The following is a 23,861-nucleotide window of genomic DNA, read 5'->3' as shown; positions in this document are numbered from 1 at the left end:
GGCACTGCAGGAGACGGGCAGAGGTGACTTCTGGGCGACAGCGCACCTGCTGCTGTGTGGCTGCGGGGGAGGCAGGCGCTCGCTCACCTGATGCTCTCCTTACAGACAGCGCGCACAAAGTCCTGGACGTGCGGCTGGGTGAAGTGTGCGGCGTAGTGATCCATCAGCTTGCTGTAGACGGTGGGCACGGCCATGAACACGCTAACCCGCGGGGGCTCAGAGCTCAGGAACTTCTCCCAAACCTACAGAGAGGCCCGTGGTGACCATGCCGCAGCCAAGCCCTGACGCGCAGCTCCCTGGGGCTGGGCACTTCCGCACTCTGCAGGGCACTTCAGGCTGCACTGGGCCGGCGCGGCAGGGGGGCCGTATCCGTCACCCTCGCCGGCTGCTCAGAACAAGGAGGTGCACGCAGCCCGAGACTGGAGCTCCGGGCTTCTGCCTGTGAGGACGTGGGGACGTCTCTCCCCAGCAGACTGCCAAGGTAGCACAGAGCGGTGCGGACAGCAGGGAGCGAGCCACCTCTGTGGAGCCACCAGCAGTTAATGGTGCCTAGGACCCAACCAGTCCCTCTCAACTCTGGGCTCTGGGGGCATTCAACACGCGAGTCACTCTAAGAGCCCCACCTAACTCTCAGGGTCCCAGGAGGGGCTACTGGGCACACGTGTGGAGACCCCGTGCACAGAGCGTGCTATGTGTGTGTGGCATGCAGACCCTGTGCACAGAGTATGTTGTGTGTGTGTGGCGTGCAGACCCCGTGCACAGAGCGTGTTGTGTGTGTGTGGCGTGCAGACCTCGTGCACAGAGCGTGTTGTGTGTGTGTGTGGCGTGCAGACCCCGTGCACAGAGCGTGTTGTGTGTGTGTGGCGTGCAGACCCCGTGCACAGAGCGTGTTGTGTGTGTGTGGCGTGCAGACCCCGTGCACAGAGCGTGTTGTGTGTGTGGCGTGTAGACCCCATGCACAGAGTGTGTTGTGTGTGTGTGGCGTGCAGACCCCGTGCACAGAGCGTGTTGTGTGTGTGTGGCGTGCAGACCCTGTGCACAGAGCGTGTTGTGTGTGTGGCGTGCAGACCCCGTGCACAGAGCGTGTTGTGTGTGTGTGGCATGCAGACCCCGTGCACAGAGCATGATGAGTGTGTGTGGCTGCTGTGGAGACCCCGTGCACAGAGCGTGTTGTGTGTGTGGTGTGCAGACCCCGTGCACAGAGCCTGGTCATGGCAATGCTTCACACCTGCTGCCCGTCCTCCCGGTACTGTGACTGCTGGCTCGGCCCCCCCGGCTGCCTCCTCTGCCCCAGCTGCCTGCAGCATGGCCCATGAACTGTGGACAGGCCCTGGAGCCGGGGCCCTGGCCCCGGACGGCTCCTGACCACACTGGGCTGGGAGGCCTCGCTGCTCCTGGGATTCATGGACATCAGCAGGGGGACAAGGGCAGTGCTGACACAACACAAACCTCCAGGTCCTCCCAATACAACCAGACCGCAGGACTTCTCAGACCCTGGGGGTCCCCTCCCGAGAGCGGCTAGGGTGCAGTGAGGCAGCCAGACCACAGCAGGCCCTGGGGGGCTGTCACCCAACTGCAGGGCCAGATCGTGCCTCGGCCGGGGCCTCCCCTGCTGCCACAGCCTGAGGAAGTCAGGCAGTGTGGCGCCGAGACCCTGCAGAGCTGGGCGTGAGCACGGCGGCACATCCGTCCCACGCCCTCACCTCACCTGGCAGGTGGGGGGGCCCTGCAGGTGTCCTGACGGCCGAGTCTGCTCGGCACACTGAGGCCAGCCTTGGGATTTAGTGATGCTGGGAGCTGGGCTCACGCACACACTTCGGAAGCCCAGGGCTACGGAAGAGTGCGACCTCCTTCAGCCACACCAATCTGCTTCAGCTTGAGGATCTGACTGCACGGTGCTACGGCTTCCCAAACCTTTAAAGACGCTGAAACCCGGAGTCTCGTGTTCACGGACTGGGGCTGGCAGCGAGCAGCAGTGGGTAAGCTGCTGCCTGCAACACTGGCGTCCCATCTAAGTGCCCATCTTGAGTCTTGTTGCTCCACTTCTGACCCCACTCCCTGCTGGAGCCTGGGAAAGCAGCAGAAGATGGCTCCAGGGCTTTGTCCCCTGCCGCCCGTGGCGGAGACCTGGATGGAGCTCCAGGCTCCCAGCTTCAGCCTGGCCCCACCCCACTGCTGCAGCCATATGGGGAGTGAACAAGCAGGTCCAACATCTCCCCTACCCACACATCTGCTTTTCAAACAGAAATATTTTAAGAGAGACAGAGACACTGTGCTGTCTGGGGGCTGCGCCTGGTCTCAGAGGGTCCTCACGAGAGGGGCGAGAGGGTTGCTCCCGTGCATCCCACCCCTCTGCGCTTCCTGCTTGCGGTGTGGTCATCCGCCCGCCACCCCTGTGCTGACCAATGCCTGATCTGGGCTATGAACCTCTGAACTGGAAGACCAGATAAACCATATTCCCTCAAGAAATGAAAGCACAGCTCAAGAACAATGAAGTGGGGCCGGCGCCGCGGCTCAGCAGGCTAACCCTCCGCCTGCGGCGCCGGCACACCGGGTTCTAGTCCCGGCTGCCCCTCTTCCAGGCCAGTTCTCTGCTGTGGCCCGGGAAGGCAGTGGAGGATGGCCCAAGTGCTTGTGCCCTGCACCCACATGGGAGACCAGGAGAAACACCTGGCTCCTGGCTTCGGATCAGTGAGATGCGCCGGCCGCAGCGGCCATTGGAGGGTGAACCAACAGCAAAAAGGAAGACCTTTCTCTCTGTCTCTCTCTCTCACTATCCACTCTGCCTGTTAAAAAAAAAAAAAAACAAAAACAAAAAAACAAAAAAACAATGAAGGGCTGTGACTGGCCCCTCTCTGCACGTTAAGGGGGAGGCAACAGCATCGGATGTGGGCACAGGATGACACCAGCCACACAGCGCATGGACTCCAGGACACAGAACCCCCTACACGCAGACTCCCCCGATGCAGATCCCAGGGCGCAGACCCCAGGGTGCAGACCCCCCCCACGCAGACCCCAGGGCGCAGGTCCCAGGGCACAGACCCCCCCCACGCAGACCCCAGGATGCAGGCCACAGGGCACAGACCACCCCCACGCAGACCCCAGGGTGCAGGCCCCAGAGTGCAGACCCCCCCATGCAGACCCCCCACACAGACCCCAGGGTGCAGGCCCCAAGGCACAGACCCTCCACACAGACCCCAGGGTGCAGGCCCCACAGCACAGACCCCCCCCCCACAGACCCCAGGGTGCAGGCCCCAGGTCACAGACCCTCCCCATACAGACCCCCCACACAGACCCCAGGGCGCAGACCCCCACGCAGACCCAGGGCACAGACCTCCCCCCACAGACCCCAGGGTGCAGACCCCCCATGCAGACCCCAGGGCACAGAACCACCCCCACAGACCCCAGGGCCCAGACCCCAGGGCACAGAACCCCCATGCAGACCCCAGGGCACAGACTCCAGGGCGCAGACCCCCCATGCAGACCCCAGGGCGCAGACCCCCCACGCAGACCCCAGGGCACAGACCCCCCCCACAGACCCCAGGGCCCAGGGCCCAGGGCACAGACCCCCCATGCAGACCCCAGGGCACAGACCCCCCACACAGACCCCAGGGTGCAGACTCCCACGCAGACCCCAGGGCGCAGACCCTCCATGCAGACCCCAGGGCGCAGACCCTCCACACAGACCCCAGGGCATAGACCCCCACACAGACCCCAGGGCCCAGACCCCCCACGCAGACCCCAGGGCACAGACCCTCCACGCAGACCCCAGGGCGCAGACCCCCCACGCAGACCCCAGGGTGCAGACTCCCACGCAGACCCCAGGGCACAGACCCCCCCCACAGACCCCAGGGCACAGACCCCAGGGCGCAGACCCACCATGCAGACCCCAGGGCACAGAACCCCCATGCAGACCCCAGGGCACAGACCCCCCCCCCCACAGACCCCAGGGCACAGACCCCAGGGCGCAGACCCTCCACGCAGACCCCAGGGTGCAGACCCTCCATGCAGACCCCAGGGCACTGACCCTCCACGCAGACCCCAGGGCACAGACCCCCATGCAGACCCCAGGGCACAGACCCCCACGCAGACCCCAGGGCGCAGACCCTCCACACAGACCCCAGGGCACAGACCCTCCACGCAGACCCCAGGGCGCAGACCCCCCACGCAGACCCCAGGGCACAGACCCTCCACGCAGACCCCAGGGAGCAGACCCCAGGGCACAGACCCCCACGCAGACCCCAGGGTGCAGACCCTCCATGCAGACCCCAGGGCACAGACCCCCCCCCACAGACCCCAGGGCACAGACCCCAGGGCGCAGACCCTCCATGCAGACCCCAGGGCACAGAACCCCCATGCAGACCCCAGGGCACAGACCCCCCCCACAGACCCCAGGGCCCAGACTCCAGGGCGCAGACCCCCCATGCAGACCCCAGGGTGCAGGCCCCAGGTCACAGACCCTCCCCATACAGACCCCCCACACAGACCCCAGGGCGCAGACCCCCACGCAGACCCCAGGGCGCAGACCCTCCACGCAGACCCCAGGGCATAGACCCTCCATGCAGACCCCAGGGCACAGACCCCCCACACAGACCCCAAGGCGCAGACCCCCACGCAGACCCCAGGGCGCAGACCCCCCACGCAGACCCCAGGGCGCAGACCCCCCACACAGACCCCAGGGCATAGACACTCCATGCAGACCCCAGGGAGCAGACCCTCCACGCAGACCCCAGGGCACAGACCCCCACGCAGACCCCAGGGCGCAGACCCTCCACGCAGACCCCAGGGAGCAGACCCTCCACGCAGACCCCAGGGCACAGACCCCAGGGCACAGACCCCAGGGCGCAGACCCCCACGCAGACCCAGGGCACAGACCCTCCACGCAGACCCCAGGGCGCAGACCCTCCACGCAGACCCCAGGGCGCAGACCCCCCACGCAGACCCCAGGGCACAGACCCCCCACGCAGACCCCAGGGCACAGACCCTCCACACAGACCCCAGGGCACAGACCCTCCACGCAGACCCCAGGGTGCAGACCCTCCATGCAGACCCCAGGGCACTGACCCTCCATGCAGACCCCAGGGAGCAGACCCCAGGGCACAGACCCCCACGCAGACCCCAGGGTGCAGACCCTCCATGCAGACCCCAGGGCACAGACCCCCCCCCACAGACCCCAGGGCACAGACCCCAGGGCGCAGACCCTCCATGCAGACCCCAGGGCACAGAACCCCCATGCAGACCCCAGGGCACAGACCCCCCCCACAGACCCCAGGGCCCAGACTCCAGGGCGCAGACCCCCCATGCAGACCCCAGGGTGCAGGCCCCAGGTCACAGACCCTCCCCATACAGACCCCCCACACAGACCCCAGGGCGCAGACCCCCACGCAGACCCCAGGGCGCAGACCCTCCACGCAGACCCCAGGGCATAGACCCTCCATGCAGACCCCAGGGCACAGACCCCCCACACAGACCCCAAGGCGCAGACCCCCACGCAGACCCCAGGGCACAGACCCCCACGCAGACCCCAGGGCGCAGACCCTCCACGCAGACCCCAGGGCGCAGACCCCCCACACAGACCCCAGGGCATAGACACTCCATGCAGACCCCAGGGAGCAGACCCTCCACGCAGACCCCAGGGCACAGACCCCCACGCAGACCCCAGGGCGCAGACCCTCCACGCAGACCCCAGGGAGCAGACCCTCCACGCAGACCCCAGGGCACAGACCCCAGGGCGCAGACCCCCACGCAGACCCAGAGCACAGACCCTCCACGCAGACCCCAGGGTGCAGACCCTCCACGCAGACCCCAGGGCGCAGACCCCCCACGCAGACCCCAGGGCACAGACCCCCCACGCAGACCCCAGGGCACAGACCCTCCACGCAGACCCCAGGGCGCAGACCCTCCACGCAGACCCCAGGGCGCAGACCCCCCACGCAGACCCAGGGCGCAGACCCTCCACGCAGACCCCAGGGTGCAGACCCCCACGCAGACCCAGGGCGCAGACCCTCCACGCAGACCCCAGGGTGCAGACCCTCCATGCAGACCCCAGGGCACTGACCCTCCACGCAGACCCCAGGGCACAGACCCCCATGCAGACCCCAGGGCACAGACCCCCACGCAGACCCCAGGGCACAGACCCTCCACACAGACCCCAGGGCACAGACCCTCCACGCAGACCCCAGGGCGCAGACCCCCCACGCAGACCCCAGGGCACAGACCCTCCACGCAGACCCCAGGGAGCAGACCCCAGGGCACAGACCCCCACACAGACCCCAGGGCACAGACCCTCCACGCAGACCCCAGGGCACAGACCCTCCACGCAGACCCCAGGGAGCAGACCCCCCACGCAAACCCCAGGGCACAGACCCCCACACAGACCCCAGGGCACAGACCCTCCATGCAGACCCCAGGGTGAAGACCCTCCACGCAGACCCCAGGGCACAGACCCTCCACGCAGACCCCAGGGCGCAGACCCCCCACGCAGACCCCAGGGCGCAGACCCCCCACGCAGACCCCAGGGTGCAGGCCCCAGGGCAGAGACCCCATGCATATCCCCAGCACAGAATCCAGGATAAAGATGTCAGGACAGAGACCCCCGAGCACAGCCTCCAAGGGCAGCAGCTCCCAGGCCCCAGTGCTATGGGACCCCCGGGAGGGCTGGGGTGCCTGTCCACCAGTGTGTCGGGAGAAAACCCGCCCTCCAGTGGGCAGAGATTCTCTACCCCCCAGGGCCCCTGAACCTTTGTTCTGGAGCGTGGAACACCGGCGCTCAGCTCCACCCAGGACAAAATGCACCTTGGCCTCTGGCCATGCGCCCTAGTGCCCTGGGATCCTGCATGACCCCAGCACGAAGGTCTCACAAGGAGTGCAGCTTGTGTGCACTCCTTTCATTAATGAAAACCCATGCCTGCACCAAAAGGAATCCAGCCACAGCTACCCTCTCACTCTGCAGCACAACAGAGCCCTGGTACCCACTGGCAGCCCTCAGCCCACGGTCCGGGCACCACATTTGGAGCCTCCGGAGAGACGGTGCTCTGGGCTGCACTGCAAGCCTACACGTCACCAATGTCCCCAACTGACAGAAGGAAACGGGAAGCTGAGTGGCCATGGAGGCCGGGGGGCGCGGCTGGCACGCCACCATGTCTTCCGGACTGCCCGGCCAGGAAGCACACATGCCAGCTCTGCACGGCCACTTGTGGTGGTGTCACCCAACCACAGCTCTCTGCACAGCCGTCCCAGGAGTCAGGTGGGGCCTGTGGCCCGGCCTCTGCGCCAGAGGAGCTGGGAGCTGGTGTGGAGGCCACCACTCCCACGTTCCTGAGGCAAGGGGTCTTGCAGGTGGGGTCAAGCCAGGGTCTCCAGACTGGAGATATTACCCTGGATATCAACAGGAGAGAGCCCAGGTGCCGACAGAAGAGAGACGCCCATGAGACGCAGGCCACCTCCTGAAGCCGCCAGAGGCGAGGGGCAAAGCCCCATGCCGCGTCCAGGGGGAGCCCTGGCAACACTGTGGCGTCCCCACCGTTTCAGCCCTCTGACCCCCAGAAGCAGAAGAGGCGGGCCACGACCAGGTGTCATGGCAGCCCCTGGACCCCGGGTGGGTCCACACCAGACAGGACCACAGGGACATGCCTGCTGCCTGGACCCCGGGTGGGTCCACACCTGAGAGGATCGCCCTGGACTCACCAGCTGGGCATTGAACTCCGGCAGCATCACGCAGGTGGCGCCCACCCAGAGTGGACACAGCAGCTTGTTGACCACGCCGTGGACATGGTGCAGAGGGAGGACGTGCAGGATGACATCATCTTGAGTCCAGGCCCACGTGTGCACCAGGCCGGTCACCTGAGGGGACAGTAGACAGAGGAGCAGGACGCTTCAGAAGGGACACACTCACCGGCGAGGGGACAGCCAGCCGTCCGTGGTCGCCCTCCCATAGACCTGCAGAGAGGGGTGACAAGTGGCCACGGATGTGCGGGTCCACCCTCTCAGCCTGGGGCAGAGCCACAGTCAGGGGTACACACAAGGACTGGAGACACTGGAGAGGCCCCGTGCACACCTCCACAGGCAAGGTGCGAGTCGGCACGGCCTCCCAGCCGGAGCCCGAGCACAGCTCCTGGACCACGGACACCTGCGAGGCGCAGGGTGGCGGGGCCAGGTGGTCAGGCATCCTCAGCTCTGCTGAGCCCCGCTGGCCCTGTGCACCTGTGCCTCCCGCCCTCCAGGGGGCAGCATGCACTCCTGGGAGGGTGGGGTCCGAGCAGGTGCTGCTCCCTCCCAGCCGTCTGGCTGCTTCCTGCCTCCCTCTGCGTGACAGGCTCCTCTTCCTTTGCTGCTGCTCCACGGGGGGTGGGGGTGGGGGGCGCGCTGCCTCCTGGGAGGGGCAGGCCCAAGTGGGGAGCAGTGGCGCTCAGGGCTGCGGGCACTCAGAAGCCACACTCAGGTGGCAGCTCACGGCAGGCGCAGACGTCCTCAGAGGCTCTGGGAACCCCACGTTAGGTCCTGGCGCGTGGCTGGCATCTGAGAGGCCTCACGTCACACAGTGCTCCACTCAGGACCCTCCATCCCCTACACCCCAGTGCTTCCCCCAGCGCCTGCCCTCGTGGGCACAGCTGGGGTCGCGTCCTGGGACCCCTGGCTGCCAAGCGTCTCACATGTCTGAAGAATGGCACGCACAGTCACGAATGACCTCACGGCCGAGGAAACGGACACACGGTGCGGGAGCGTTTCTGGCCCAGGGATCCTTTCTAGGAGCCAGCTCTAAGTGATGCCGCCAGCCTCGGGACGAGGGAAGCCACAGCAGAGCCCACCCCGCGGCGGCCTGAGGGACCCAGCACTCACCATGGCCCCAAGGTTGCTGTGGGTGATCAGCGCACCCTTGGGCTTCCCAGTGGTGCCGCTGGTGTAGACGATCATAGCGCCCCGGTGTCTCCACTCCCGCTCCTGGGCCTGCTCCTCTGCTGTCCCAGTGTAGACGGAGGGCGAGAGAGGCAAGAGCGGGACCCCCAGCTTTCTGGCAACTGGGCTCAGGAGCTCCACGTGCTCCGGGCTGGCCACAGCCACGGAGCTCTGGGAGTCCCGGAGGAAGTACTCCAGCTGGGCCTCGGGGTGCTTCCTGTAGAGGGGGACGGCGATGCCACCGCTCATCCACGAGGCCCACTGGGCAACGACGTAGGCGGCGTCGTTGGAGCACAGGAAGGACACGCGTTCCTCTCGGAGGTCCTCGCTGCCACGGAGCCTGCAGATCTCCCGAGACAGCTGCAGGCTGCGGCGGTACAGGTCCTTGTAGGTGTGGCGGCCGTGCTGGTCGACCAGGGCAATTCTGTCCCCGAAGGCCAGTGCTCGGGTGAATACGGGGGCTGCCCTGTCCGAGGGGAGCCCTGGGGCTGTGTGTGTCACAGGAGCAGATCGGCAGGAGGCTAAGACACACAGCAGGCGTCGAAAGGGCTGTATCATGTGGGGCGACACTGCACGGGCAAACACCCCCATAGTCACCTGGGAGACAAAGCAAGGGCACAGCAGTTAGCGGCTTCCTGGTGCGTCCCGGCAGCACAAGGTTTAAAACACCCTTCCCCGGCCGGCACCGTGGTGCAGTGTGCTGACGCCACCTGCGATGCTGGCATCCCACAACAGACAGTCGGGGGACTTGGCTGCTCAGCTTCTGATCCAGCTCCCTACTAAGGCACCTGAGAAGGCAGTGGAGGACGTCCCAAGTACCCAAGTATTTGGGTCTCTGCCATCCAAGTGGGAGACCAGGAAGGAGTTCCTGGCTCCTGGCTTTGGCATAGCCCAGCCATTTGGGAAGTGAGCAAGCAGATGGAAGGTCTCTCTCTCTCTCTCTGTCATTCTGCCTTTCAAATAAATAAATGTTAAAAATCAAACACCCGGGGTCGGTGCTATGGCACAGCAGGTTAAAGCCCTGGCCTGAAGCGATGGCATCCCATATGGGCGCTGGTTCGAGACCCGGCTGCTCCACTTCCAGTCCAGCTCTCTGCTACGGCCTGGGAAAGCAGCAGAAGATGGCCCAAGTCCTTGGGCCCCTGCACCCGCGTGGGAGACCCAGAAGAAGCTCCTGGCTCCTGGCTTTGGATCAGCGCAGCTCTGGCCATTGCCGCCATCCCTAGATGGGATGTGAACCAGCGGATGGAGGACCTCTCTATCTCTACTTCTCTCTGTAACTCTGTCTTTCAAATAGATAATAAAATAAATCTTTAAAAAAAAAAAAAAGGTAAAAAACCAGACACCTTCTGAAACACTAGAAGCAGCTCACTCTGAACCACAGGGCGACGCCCCCAAACAGTAATCGGCAGTGCTAACACCGCGGCTTAGGAGGCTCAACACCCAGCCTCTCCGCTATCGCAAGATTCTCAACAATGAAACCAAGCAGCAGCAGTGAAATTCCACAAACTTGAGGTAAATTCCGATGAACGCTTTAGACTTGTCTGGGCAGCTGAGTGACACCAGTGACAGCCAATCAGAACTCAAATTGAGCATGCAGCACTGCTGAGTGTAGCCAATCAGAACTAAGGTGTAATCAGGCCGGCCCCAGCCAAAACGCCAGAAAAAGGTCCTCCCCAGCCTGCAGCAACAGCTCTGCCCCGCGATCTCCGCTCGACCCTCCCTGCCGCACCGACCCAAGGACGCCCTTGTGACCCACACACCTCAGGGCTCCCGCGCCGCGGGCTGGGAACGTCTCCCTGTGACCGCTCCTCACATCCAAGGCGGTCATAGGTTCTATCAGTGTGACCTTTGCCCCAGCTGCCTGCCCACATGCCTCTCTCCAACTCAGCCCCACAGCTGCGGGGGAAGCAGAGAGCCTGCCTAGCGCAGCTCATTAACAAGGCTGACACTCGTGCAGGACTACACAGCTCCAAGGCAGCTGGGCTGCTTCCGACGAGCAGGATCTGCCAGCCACAGTGAGTCCCTCTGAGCCCAAGGTGGGGGCAGTGGGTTACGCTGCCCCTGGGATGCAGGTCCCAGATCAGAACACCAGTTCATGTCCCGCCGCTCCACTTCCCACCCGGCTCCCTGCTAATGCTCTGGGAAGCAGCAGGAGGTGGCCCGAGTGCTTGGCCCCTGCCACCAAGTGGAGACCTGGATGGAGTTCCAGGCTCCTGGCTTCCGTCTGCTCCAGCCCGAAAAACTGCAGCCACTTGGGGAGTGAACCAGCAGATGAAGATTCTCTCTGTACCCCGCTGTGTCTGCCACTCTGCCTTGCAAATAACACATATTTATAACCCACAAACATGAGCACTAAATGATGATGGAAACAACCAGCCAGAAGCTCCAGGGGCACTCCGAGGGCCTCTTCCCACCCCACCGGGCCCCCACCCCCGCAGGGTCAACAGCAGCATTCGCCCTGGTACCGAACCCCTCACTCCACAGCTCCTTTAGGTACGCTGCTTTCCCCAGCCCAGCCTCGGGCAGGAGCTACAGGCTACCCACTCTCCCTCCTGGGGGACACGGCCTCCACTCCCCCCGGAGCCGTCGCTGTGGCTCGCGGTGAGGGCCCTGAGCCCGTGCGGACGCTGAGGAGGGCATGGGTCAGCTGACTGGGCCCTACAGGTCTTAGGTGTTGTTTGGCGAGAACCACACTTACGGTACCACTCGTCTGCACACTGTGCTCACGCCGTCAGCTCTCCTGTTCAGGAAGCAGGCACTCAACCTGAGCCCACGGTGCTCGGCGGCAGCCAGCTCTGAGGTCGGAGAGCAGCTACCCAGAGCCCCCACGCAGCCCCCACGCAGGCCCCACCGCCCTCCCCAGCCGAGGCTGGGCCCCACCTGCCCTAGCAGGGATGGCCGCCCCTACCACCCTCCCCAGCCGAGGCTGGGCCCCACCTGCCCTAGCAGGGATGGCCGCCCCCACCGCCCTCCCCAGCCGAGGCTGGGCCCGCACCTATCCTAGCAGGGAAGGCAGAGCTCGAGGAGATGTGACGCAGGTTTCACTGAGGCTGAAGGCAGCACCCTCCTCCCCTGGGGACGGGCGCTGGGGCCCTGGACCCCGCTGAATGCCGAGGCTGAGCCCGCCTGCCGACGGCACCTGTGCTGGGGCCCCAGCCACACCGGACGCTGCCCCCGTGCACCACACTCGCCGTCTCCAGGATGAACAATGTGACCAGGTACAGGCTGGGACCTCGCCCTGCCTGGCAGGCCCTGGATGTCAGCAAAGGGCAGGCGTCTGTCTCCTGTCCCCGTGCCCTGCACACCCTGACGTCTCCTTACTCCTCTGGCAGGAACTGGCAGGGAAAGGCCGACACCGCGGCATTTGTTGCGTGGACTAAGAGTTTTGTTCTCTGCTCTCAATGTAAAAAACAGCTTACACACAAGGAGCGTGTGTGGACGAAACGAACCCAGCAGCAGGACCAGCGGGCGCCGCGGCGTTTTCTGTTTGACTCCTCAGCCGCTGACTGGGTTTTGCTCCTGTGCTTGTTGTGGTTGGCTGGTTCCTCCCTCTTGCCAGGGGCTCCCGCTACGACACTGCCCCCACCCCCAAGCCAACCCAAGGCTCTCTTGCCTCCACCAGGGCGGGAGGAGAAAGGGCACGCAGGCCCCTGAGGCCCAGCGTGAGGTTCTACGTGAAAATTATTTATTTTCCTTTTATTTGAAAGGCAGACACAGAGAGACCTTCCATCTGCTGGTTCACTGCCCCAATGCCCACAACAGCCAGGGCTGGGCCAGGCCTAAGCCAGGAGCCTGCAACTCCATTGAGCTCCCGACACAGCTGGCAGGAACCCACCTGAGCCACCACCTGCTGCTCCCAGGGTGTGCATGAGCAAGAAGCTGGATCAGAATGGAGCTGGGCCGGCGCCGTGGCTCAACAGGCTAACCCTCCGCCTGCGGCACCGGCACCCCAGGTCCTAGTCCTGGTTGGGGAGCCAGATTCTGTCCCAGTTGCTCCTCTTCCAGTCCAGCTCTCTGCTGTGGTCCGGGAGGGCAGTGGAGGATGGCCCAAGTGCTTGGGCCCTGCACCCCATGGGAGACCAGGAGAAGCACCTGGCTCCTGGCTTCGGTTCGGCGCAGTGCCAGCCGTAGCAGCCATTTGGAGGATGAACCAACGGAAAAAAGGAAGACCTTTCTCTCTCTCTCTAACTCTGCCTGTCCCCTAAAAAAAAAAAAAAAAAAAAAGAAAGAAAGAAAGAAAGAAAGAAAGAAAAGAAAAAAGAAAGAAAAAGAAACGGAGCTGGGATCAAATTCTCGTACGTGACGTGGAGGACCCACAGGCCGTCACGCCCAGGACCACTCGGTGACCGCCGCACCGATGGTCTCAGCTGGGGGGAGCACATGCTGCCCCGCCCTCACACCTGGTTTCAGGCCCTAGCGACACCTGGCAGCCGCCAAGGACGCAGCTGGGCCTGAGCAGGGAGCTGCACACGTGACAAGCCCGGAGCGAGCCGGCTGCCGAGGCGAGCGGCTGCACACGTGACAAGCCCGGAGCGAGCCGGCTGCCGAGGCGAGCGGCTGCACACGTGACAAGCACGGAGCGAGCCGGCTGCCGAGGCGAGCGGCTGCACACGTGACAAGCCCGGAGCGAGCCGGCTGCCGAGGCGAGCGGCTGCACACGTGACAAGCACGGAGCGAGCCGGCTGCCGAGGCGAGCGGCTGCACACGTGACAAGCACGGAGCGAGCCGGCTGCCGAGGCGAGCGGCTGCACACGTGCCAAGCCCGGAGCGAGCCGGCTGCCGAGGCGAGCGGGTGACGAGCAGGGGCTGCGGCTTCCTCTCTCCCGACCAAGGCTTCTCCTGCTTCACAGGCGGAGTAAACACAAACAGAACCTGCCGAACAGGAGCTCCACGCCAGGCCCGAGGCCAGACTCCGCCAGGAGAGCACAGAGCCCGGGGCGGCTCCGGCAGGCAGCTGGCGAGGTGCTCACGCCAGCCGGCCAAGGACAGCTGCCAGGGCTCCTCACAGCCTCTCCCCGCGAGGTGTCAGAGCGCCACAGCCGCAGCCACCAGGACGGCACGGTTCTCCTCCAGGGCCTTGGAAGACAGGCGCCTGCCGCCTCTCCCCCAGGTGTGCAAGCGCCAGCACCAGCACGCCGGGGGCCCTGCACCAGGCGGCCCTGGGTGTGAGGGCTGGGAGCCTACGTCTGGACGCACCTGGGCTCCAGGTGACAAGGGAGGGGTCTGACGGGACCCTCCGGACGGCCCGTCACTGCCACAGCTGTTGATGGCAGCAAATCCGCGTGTGGGAGGCCTGCCCGTGTCTGCAGCAGCTTGTGAACGAAGAACCTCGCCTGACCCACAAACTCACTGGGGGCCGGGCAGATGTGGGGAGCAGGCGGCCACGCAGCCACACGCCGTGCGCAGGGCCCAGCCTGCTCCTGCTGGGGGACACGGCTCACTGCCCAGGCCTCCGGTCAGCTGGGGGAGGGGGGCTTCCACTCGGCCATCAGAAAAGCAGCACACAGCATGTGCAAACCCCACAGATGTCCATCCCCACAGATGTACTCTGAGAGTGAATCCTAAGGAAACAATCACACCTCCAGAGCAGCACACGGAATGTTCACTGCACAGCCGCTCGGGTGCAGACCAGTCGCAACGAAGCCCACACGGGGCGCGCACACGCACATGCACACGCACAGGCGGCGAGGCACTGCCCAGGGAACACAGCCCCCGCGCAAAGGCTCGGGGGCACACGCTCTAAGGCTGAGGCCCACGGGGCCAGGGGCTTCCCTCTCAGAGCCTCTCAGTCGTCCCCCACTGGGCTGCGGGCAGTCGCAGGGCCTTTGTGACCAGAGAAGGAAAGCTCATCAGTGAGCTAAGACAGAAGTGTGGGGCTGGCCCTGAGGCACAGCAGTGATGCTACCGTCCCGAATCACCAGTGCTCTGCTCCCAATCCAGTTCTCTAACGCACCTGGGAGGGCAACAGGTGGCGGCCCTGACACCCGGGCCCCTGCTACCCCCGTGGGAAACCCAGATGGAGTCCCAGGCTTCAGCCTGGCCCAGCCCTGGCTGTTGTGGCCATGTGGAGAGTGAACCAGTGGATGGAAGCTCTCTCTCCTCGCTCTCTCCCTCTCTTCTTTCCCTCTCCCCTTCCAGCCACAGTGCCTTTCAAACAAAAACAAATCTTTAAAAAAAGTAAAAGATGGGGCCGGCGCTGTGGCATAGCAGATAAAGCCGCTGCCTGCAGTGCCGGCATCCCATATGGGCACCGGCATCCCATATGGGCTGCTCCACTTCCAATCCAGCTCTCTGCTATGGCCTGGGGTAGCAGTAGAAGATGGCCCAAGTGCTTGGGCCCCTGCACCTGTGTGGGAGACCTGGAAGTAGCTCCTGGCTCCTGGCTTCGGATCAGCACAGCTCCAGACACTGCAGTCAATTGGAGAGTGAACCAGCGGATGGAAGACCTCTCTCTCTCTCTCTCTCTCTCTCTCTCTCTCTCTGCCTCTCCTTTCTCTGTATAACTGACTTTCAAATAAATATAAATAAAATCTTTAAAAATTTTTTTAATTAAAAAAAGTAAAAGAAGTACTTCAACTTCAGCATTACTATTTTATTTTAAACCAAAAACAAAGACGAAGAAACACTAAAGAGTCCAAGATACTCATAGTCGTCTTCAGCTGTCTCTCAAAATGACAGACACAAACATGGCGATAGAGCTTTCCTCTCTGGTTAAAGCCGCAGGCTCACAATCCAGCCTGATGACGAACTCAGCTCCAACAAAGTGAGCTCAGGCACCTGCCAAGCCAACCCGAGCCTGTGTCGGGACACCCTGACAGCGGGCACCCGGGCCCCGAGCCCGTGTCGGGACACCCTGACAGCGGGCACCCGGGCCCCGGGCCCGTGTCGGCACACCCTGACAGCGGGCACCCGGGCCCCGAGCCTAGGTCAGGACACCCTGACAGCGGGCACCCGGGCCCCGAGCCCGTGTCGGGACACCCTGACAGCGGGCACCCGGGCCCCGAGCCCGTGTCGGGACACCCTGACAGCGGGCACCCGGGCCCCGAGCCTAGGTCAGGACACCCTGACAGCGGGCACCCGGGCCCCGAGCCCGTGTCGGCACACCCTGACAGCGGGCACCCGGGCCCCGGGCCCGTGTCAGCACACCCTGACAGCGGGCACCCGGGCCCCGGGCCCGTGTCGGGACACCCTGACTGCGGGCACCCAGGCCCCGAGCCCGTGTCGGGACACCCTGACAGTGGGCACCCGGGCCCCGAGCCTAGGTCGGGACACCCTGACAGCGGGCACCCGGGCCCCGAGCCTAGGTCGGGACACCCTGACAGCGGGCACCCGGGCCCCGAGCCTAGGTCGGGACACCCTGACAGCGGGCACCAGGGCCCCAGCCTGCGTCAGGACACCCTGACAGCGGGCACCCGGGCCCCGAGCCTGTGTCGGCACACCCTGACAGCGGGCACCCGGGCCCCGGGCCTGTGTCGGCACACCCTGACAGCGGGCACCAGGGCCCCAGCCTGCATCAGGACACCCTGACAGCGGACACCCGGGCCCCGAGCCTGTGTCGGCACACCCTGACAGTGGGCACCCGGGCCCCGAGCCTGTGTCGGCACACCCTGACAGCGGGCACCCGGGCCCCGAGCCTGTGTCGGGACACCCTGACGGCGGGCACCCAGGCCCCGAGCCTGTGTCGGGACACCCTGACGGCGGGCACCCAGGCCCCGAGCCCGTGTCGGGACACCCTGACTGCGGGCACCCAGGCCCCGAGCCCGTGTCGGGACACCCTGACAGCGGGCACCCGGGCCCCGAGCCTGTGTCGGGACACCCTGACAGCGGGCACCCAGGCCCCAAGCCTGTGTCAGGACACCCTGACAGCGGGCACCCGGGCCCCGAGCCCGTGTCGGGACACCCTGACAGCGGGCACCCGGGCCCCGAGCCCGTGTCGGGACACCCTGACAGCGGACACCCGGGCCCCGAGCCCGTGTCGGGACACCCTGACAGCGGACACCCGGGCCCCGAGCCCGTGTCGGGACACCCTGACAGCGGGCACCCGGGCCCCGAGCCCGTGTCGGGACACCCTGACAGCGGGCACCCGGGCCCCGAGCCCGTGTCGGGACACCCTGACAGCGGGCACCCGGGCCCCGAGCCCGTGTCGGGACACCCTGACTGCGGGCACCCGGGCCCCGAGCCCGTGTCAGGACACCCTGACAGCGGGCACCCGGGCCCCAAGCCTGTGTCAGCACACCCTGACAGCGGACACCCCGGCCCCAGCCTGTGTCAGGACACCCTGACAGCGGGCACCCGGGCCCCGAGCCCGTGTCGGGACACCCTGACAGTGGGCACCCGGGCCCCGAGCCCGTGTCGGGACACCCTGACAGCGGACACCCGGGCCCCAAGCCTGTGTCAGGACACCCTGACAGCGGACACCCCGGCCCCAGCCTGTGTCAGCACACCCTGACAGCGGACACCCCGGCCCCAGCCTGTGTCAGGACACCCTGACAGCGGGCACCCGGGCCCCGAGCCCGTGTCGGGACACCCTGACAGTGGGCACCCGGGCCCCGAGCCCGTGTCGGGACACCCTGACAGCGGGCACCCGGGCCCCAAGCCTGTGTCAGGACACCCTGACAGCGGGCACCCGGGCCCCAGCCTGTGTCAGCACACCCTGACAGCGGACACCCGGGCCCCAAGCCTGTGTCAGGACACCCTGACAGCGGGCACCCGGGCCCCAGCCTGTGTCAGCACACCCTGACAGCGGACACCCCGGCCCCAGCCTGTGTCAGGACACCCTTACCCTTATTCCCCTTGGGCATCGCCACATCCCGAGCCACCCGCAGCCTGGGCTGGGAGCCAAGCCGGCAGCAGAGCAAGTGGAACTCCTCCTGCCGCTGACAGCAGGGCTGCGTGCGACACCGCAAACGTGGGCCCAGCCCAGGGGCTGGTGGGCACGCCTGCCACGGCCACGCCCGTGCGGCCTGCGTTCTGTGGGGCGGGGCGGGGCTCCTGTAGGTGGACAACCAGAGGCTGAGGACAAGCGAGGAGGGCGCCCTCACCGCGGGCGTTCACTGAGCAGCGGCTGCGGTCAGGGGGCCCTCCAGGGAGCCACTGGCGTCTTCCCCGCTAACACGCAGACCCGGGCCAGCCCCGCGCCGCCCCACAGGGACGGGGCCCCCACCTTCAAGGTCATCCACCACAGCCCTGCCCTGGACAAGCGGGCCGAGCTGGCTCGGGGCAGTGGCGCGCCCGCCGCTCCCAGACGCCTGCAGTCCCGGGAGACGGACGCACCGCAGCCCGGCCGGGAGTCCTGGCCCCTGCGTGCCCACAGCGGCACCCAACACACCCACCTCTGGCCAGAGGGTGGCCCCTTCCCGGGGAGGGCCCACGGCCGCGGGGCACCACCTGCCCAGGACCCTCGGGCTCGGCCCGAGGAAGGGCGCGAACACAGCGCGCACGCGCCGGGCTCAGCGCGGCCCCTGCGCCCCAGTGGGCCGGGCCAGCTTCCAGGCGGTCCCGGACGGTTCCAGAACACGCGCCCCGCCGCGGGGGACCCCGCGCCCGCGCCTCCCCGCAGACACCGGCGCGCCCCGCCCCCTCCGCAGCCGCCACGTCACGCGCGCGCCCGGCCCCGCGCGCAGGAAGCCGGAGCGAGAGGCGAGGGGAGCGGGGCCGACTTCCGCCGCCGCCGTGCCCGCCCGCAGGCCGCGGGGTCGCACCTGGCTGCGGGGCTCCGCCTCGGCCCTCGGCTGCTCGGTCCTCGCCCCTGGGGCCGTCCAGGCCGGAGCCGCGTCCGTCGCCCGGGAGCGCCCCCCGCCGCTGCGGTCCGTCGCCCGGGAGCGCCCCCCGCCGCTGCGGTCCGTCGCCCGGAAGCGTCCCCCGCCGCTGCGGTCCGTTGCCCGGGAGCGTCCCCGGCCAGGCGCGGCGGGTTCCGGGCGCGGACGTTCCGCTGTTGCCCGGGGGGCGGGCGCGCGGCCCTCGGTGTCCCTCGCTGTGGACCAGCGTCCACTCGGCAGGCCCCACGGGGCCTGGGCCGGGGAGCCGGGAACCGCCCGGCGAGCAGCGGGGGCTGGGCGGCCGCAGCCGGGGGCGCTCCCCGGGGGTTGCCGCGCTGAGGCCCCCCACCCTAGGGACGGGGCGGGGGGGACCTCGGGCCCGGGAGGGACCGCCAGTGAGAGGCCACCATGGCGCGGGGCCCGGTGAGCCCGCCAGCCGGGGCAGCCCGGGAGCGGGACCTGTCTCCCACTGGTGAAGGCAGCCGCGGGCGGCCGAGTGCCCACAGCCCACCCCCCGCCCTGCCAGGGGCTCCCCGGTTCCGACTCATTGCCTGGGCCGTTTGGCCGGCAGGGTCTGGGTTCAGGGCCCAGCTGTGGCTCCCGTCTCCAGCCTCCTGCTCATGCCCCTCAGAGGAAGTCAAGATCAGCAAACCTAAGGCCAGAGAGGACCCCCATCCCCAGCTCAGGGCGGCCCCTCTGCACAGCGTCCACACCGGCCGAGCGCGGGGCCTTCCCCCCCCAGCCTTCCCTTCCGGTCTCTGGGGCTGGGCCCTGGCCCCCCTCCTCCCCCTCCCCTTTGTGGCCGAGCTCCCTCTGAACCCCGAACTCCACTTCCTGCCCCTCAGCCTGGCTGCAAGATTGAAGGAAGAGACCCCGACCCCTGCTTGCCTTAAGGGTGAGCCACGCAGGAGCTGCGTCCTCACCGGTGCTCACGTGCAAACCAGGACACGGCCTCACCGTCCAGCAGGAAAACCAGAGTCCACGTGGCCATCAAGAGGATAACTCCCGGGAGCCGGCGCTGTGCCACAGCTGGGTGCCGTCTCGTGTCCCGGCTGCTCCACTTGCAATGCACTGCCTGCTAACGCACCGGGGAAGCCAGGGGAAGACGGCCCAAGCGCTTGGGCCCTGCACTTGCGTGGGAGGCCCGGAAGAAGCCCCTGGCTTCGGATGGGCCCAGCTGCAGCCGTTGCCGCCATTAGAACAGCGGATGCAAGATCTCTCTGTCTCTCCCTCTAACTCTTTCAAAACAAAATTTTTAAAAAGGATAATTACAAAACTAGAGACTTGTTTAAGATGGTCCAGCATTGAATAAAAGCAAAAAGTTGGACATGGAAGTACCCGTGTGCTGGGGGGTGTGCCGTGGAGACGGCGTGGCTCAGCCTCGTGCGCCCATGCAGGCCACAGCCTGGGTGCTCTGGGGTGTGGGGCCCTGGCTGGCGTGGAGGACCACGCCACACGGGAGGCACCAACTTCACCCCACCTGCTGGGCCTGTGCCCCCTCCCCCCAGCTGCAGGTGCCCACCACCCCACTGCAGGCGTTCCTTCCTACCCGGCCGCTGGCCCAGCCTAGGGCTCGGGCGGTGGAAGGGAGCGTGTTGGCCTCAGCACCCAATCGGTCACACGTGAGCACCTCCTGCCTCCGAACGTGAGGGATCCTGTGCCTGTGGCGTCTTCGGGCCCCACCCCCATAGATGCTCAGCAGGGGGGCAGCTCCCCCACCACCTGGCCCTGCCATGTCTCCTCACCGCACAACCCAGCTGTAGCCTGGGGGCTTGGGTGGAGCCTGGCACAACCCAGCTGTAGCCTGGGGGCTTGGGTGGAGCCTGTCTTCCGGAGGGGCGGCCCCCTGCACTAGATCGGTTTGAGCTCCGTGAGCCCAAACTGCTGGGCGTCGGTCACCTCCCCCTGGGTGAAGTAAAGCAGACCCAGCTGCCGGCGGTTTGCTCCCCGAGGCAGCTCCCGCAGATCCGCACAGGCTTCCTTCCTACAGTGGTGGCCGGGGCCACTGTGAGGCCGGGGGCACTGGTGCCCGCTCAGCCCAGAGGCCTCACAGAGGGCCTGCTCCTGGGCAGGACTCAGGGGGTCTCAGGGCCTTGGACCCCTGCGTGTGACACTCCCACCCTGACTGCACAGGCGTGGGAGCTGCCTTGGGTGCAGCTGCTGCTGCTCCGGCCAAGCCCTCGGAGGAGGAGGCAGCCCTACCGACCCCTGGATTCCAGCCCCAGCAGAGGCCCTGAGCCAGGAAACGGGATCACAGGTGCTGGTCATCTGAGGGGCAGTTGGCGTGCAGCAGGAGGAGTCTTCAGAACGCGCGTGGAGGGGTGGGCGGAGGGCCCAGCACCCGAGACACCTGCGTCCGTCCTGGCGTGCCGGATTCCGTCCAAGGCACACCCTGGGTGGCAGCAGTAATGGCTCAGTAGCTGGGTCCCTGCCACCCACGTGGGAGACCTGGAGTGGCTTCACCACTCCCCATCCAGCATCCAGTGTTGTGGGCGTTTGGGGTGTGGCGAGTGGGTGGGACATTTCTCCTTCTGCCTCTCCAAAAACTAGAAGTTTTTATAAGCTCGTGGAAAATGCCTATTACAGCAAAACTCAACGTGGATTTCAAGATGTTTCGCATGAGAATAAACAGACGCCCGACTACGTCTTCCCCGACGTTGGTGAAGTGCCCTCACGGCCACTGCCTGGGAGCCCGGGCTCCTCCCCCGACACGGGGACACCCACTGTCAGCAGATGCTGTGTGAGCTCCCTGGGAGATGCCGCGAGCTGTTCTTGGCTCAAGGCCTGGGAGGCAGCCCGCGTTCCATCACGAGACGTCTGCCTCGGTCTCCGGATCAGAGATGGGAGGGGCGCAGCGAGACCCCTGGACAAACAAGTGGCTTCAAGCACGATTTGCGTGGGGAAAGCCTTTGAAGTGGTCCTCGAGGGAGGAGCGGGGTTTGGACATGGGAGACGGGAGGAGAAGCAAGCTTAGCTTGGGGGCAGCCTGGGCAGAGGAGCGGGGGCGGGATGGCCAGGCCGGGGCAGCTCAGGGACAGCTCAGGGGCAGGGGCAGGGGCGGGGCAGCTCAGGGGCAGCTCAGGGGCAGGGGCAGGGGCAGGGGCAGGATGGCCGGGCCGGGCCAGCTCAGGGACAGCTCAGGGGCAGGGGCAGGGGCGGGGCAGCTCAGGGGCAGCTCAGGGGCAGGGGCAGGGGCAGGGGCAGGATGGCCGGGCCGGGCCAGCTCAGGGACAGCTCAGGGGCAGGGGCAGGATGGCCAGGCCCAGGGCAGCTCAGGGACAGCTCAGGGGCAGGGGCGGGATGGCCAGGCCCCGGGCAGCTCAGAGGAAGGGGCAGGGGCAGGGGCAGGGGCAGGATGGCCGGGCCGGGCCAGCTCAGGGCCAGCTCAGGGGCGGGGGCGGGGCAGCTCAGGGGCAGCCATGCAGCACTGGAGCAGACCTCCGTGGCTCAGCAGGGCCGGACCCACCTCGGCCTCCTCCTGCGTGTCCACGTGCAGGAGGCCTGTGTCCCTGTCTGAGCACAGAGTGAGGGCGGGTGTCCTGCCACAGCCCACCCAGCGCCTGTGTGCCTGTCTGTGACATGGGCTAGCCGTGGGGTGGTCCGCAGGTAGAGCCTCAGGGACACAGGATCTGGGGAGCGTGGAGCTGTCCCACACCCAGGCCTAGGGCTGATGAGGCACCCACACGACTGACTCACATGCGACGACGGTTCAAGTGTGATGATGGTCAGTCCATACATGACGACGGTTCACACGTGACGACTGACTCACACGCAACGACGGTTCACACATGTGGTGATGGTCCATACGTGATGATGGTTCACACGTAACAACTGGCTCCCATGTGACAACGGTTTACACATGTGATAATGGTCAGTCCATACATGACGACGGTTCACACGTGACGACTGACTCACACGCGACGACGGTTCACACATGTGGTGATGGTCCATACGTGATGATGGTTCACACGTAACAACTGGCTCCCATGTGACAATGGTTTACACATGTGATAATGGTCAGTCCATACATGACGACGGTTCACACGTGACAACTGACTCACACGCGACGACGGTTCACACATGTGGTGATGGTCCATACGTGACGACGGTTCACACGTGACGGTGGCACAGTGCGGCCCTGTGGAACAGTGGAGCCGCAGTGGGCAGGAGCGCCTGCCCAGCCTAGATGCAGCCTCATGGGTGAGCGCTGTGCCCCACTACAGAAAGGCCACGGCTTCCTGGAGTGGATGGGGCAGGTAAGCCTGGCCATTTGCTTGCACCACAGGTGCAGGGAACCATCGTCTTCCTGGGTGACGTCCTGTGGTGCACGCCAGTCCTGAGGGCACCAGAGCCAGGGCAGTCCCTGAGCTGGGCCCCTCACAGGCCTGAGCCAGTGGCCCCCTGGCCACCTGCGCTGCGAGCTTGGGAGCTCCTGTGACCCTTGCCACTGCACCTCAGCGTGGTCCCAGGTGCCACCATGCTCCCTCGAGGGCACAGCCACGGCATGGGGCCCGCTCTGCCCCCCACGGCTTTGTGTCCACTCTGATGACACAACAAGTCCACAGGAAATGGAATTAAAAGTTCATTCTGCCGGCACCGTGGCTTAACAGGCTAATCCTCCGCCTTGCGGCACCGGCACACCGGGTTCTAGTCCCGGTTGGGGCGCCGGATTCTGTCCCGGTTGCCCCTCTTCCAGGCCAGCTCTCTGCTATGGCCCGGAAGTACAGTGGAGGATGGCCCAAGTCCTTGGGCCCTGTACCCGCATGGGAGACCTGGAGAAGCTCCTGGCTCCTGGCTTCGGATCAGCACGATGCGCCGGCCGCGGCGGCCATTGGAGGGTGAACCAACGGCAAAAAGGAAGACCTTTCTCTCTGTCTCTCTCTCTCACTGTCCACTCTGCCTGTCAAGAAAAAAAAAAAAAAAAAAAGAATCCGGGTGGTCTGAAGTGTAGAGACAGGTGGGAGACGCCCCAGGGGGCTCACAGCAGCTCCTCAGGGCTGGGGCTGCCGGTTCTGCCACACGGCCACGGATCCCGAGCTCCCTGCTTCCTGGAGGGCCTGGGGAAACGACCCCTCCCCCGGGCGAGCATGGCCGTGGGCGTCAGCAGCTGTGCTGGCCGGGGCTGCCCTGTGCCTCAGCTCCGTTGTGGGGAGCCCTGAGTCTGGAAGGCACCCTTCTGAGATGGGGGATCGGGACCCGGGTGCG

General features: G+C 66.0%; 1 protein-coding gene across 4 annotated transcripts in view; it reads right to left on the bottom strand.

The window, feature by feature from the left end:
* Positions 1–18,711, bottom strand: part of ACSF3 (acyl-CoA synthetase family member 3) — a 58,648-nt gene extending 39,937 nt beyond the window's left edge. Inside the window, exons 1-4 of one of the 4 annotated variants that reach the window (XM_062176807.1) lie at positions 18,600–18,711; positions 8,839–9,492; positions 7,687–7,842; positions 88–242 (exon numbers count right to left, since the gene is read on the bottom strand). In XM_062176807.1, the coding sequence (XP_062032791.1) occupies positions 88–242; positions 7,687–7,842; positions 8,839–9,486 (959 nt within the window). In that variant the 5' untranslated portion in view covers positions 9,487–9,492; positions 18,600–18,711. Of the gene's footprint in view, positions 1–87; positions 243–7,686; positions 7,843–8,838; positions 9,493–10,658; positions 10,704–17,680; positions 17,750–18,230; positions 18,330–18,599 lie in introns of those variants that run through there. The other 3 variants (XM_062176808.1, XM_062176806.1, XM_062176809.1) reach the window with 3 other exon arrangements.
* Between the last annotated feature and the right edge of the window lie 5,150 nt (positions 18,712–23,861).

Source organism: Lepus europaeus, chromosome 19, assembly GCF_033115175.1.
Source record: "Lepus europaeus isolate LE1 chromosome 19, mLepTim1.pri, whole genome shotgun sequence".
Classification (NCBI taxonomy): domain Eukaryota; kingdom Metazoa; phylum Chordata; class Mammalia; order Lagomorpha; family Leporidae; genus Lepus; species Lepus europaeus.
The sequence above is the reverse complement of the archived record's forward strand: the minus strand, read 5'-3'. Positions and strand labels throughout refer to the sequence as shown.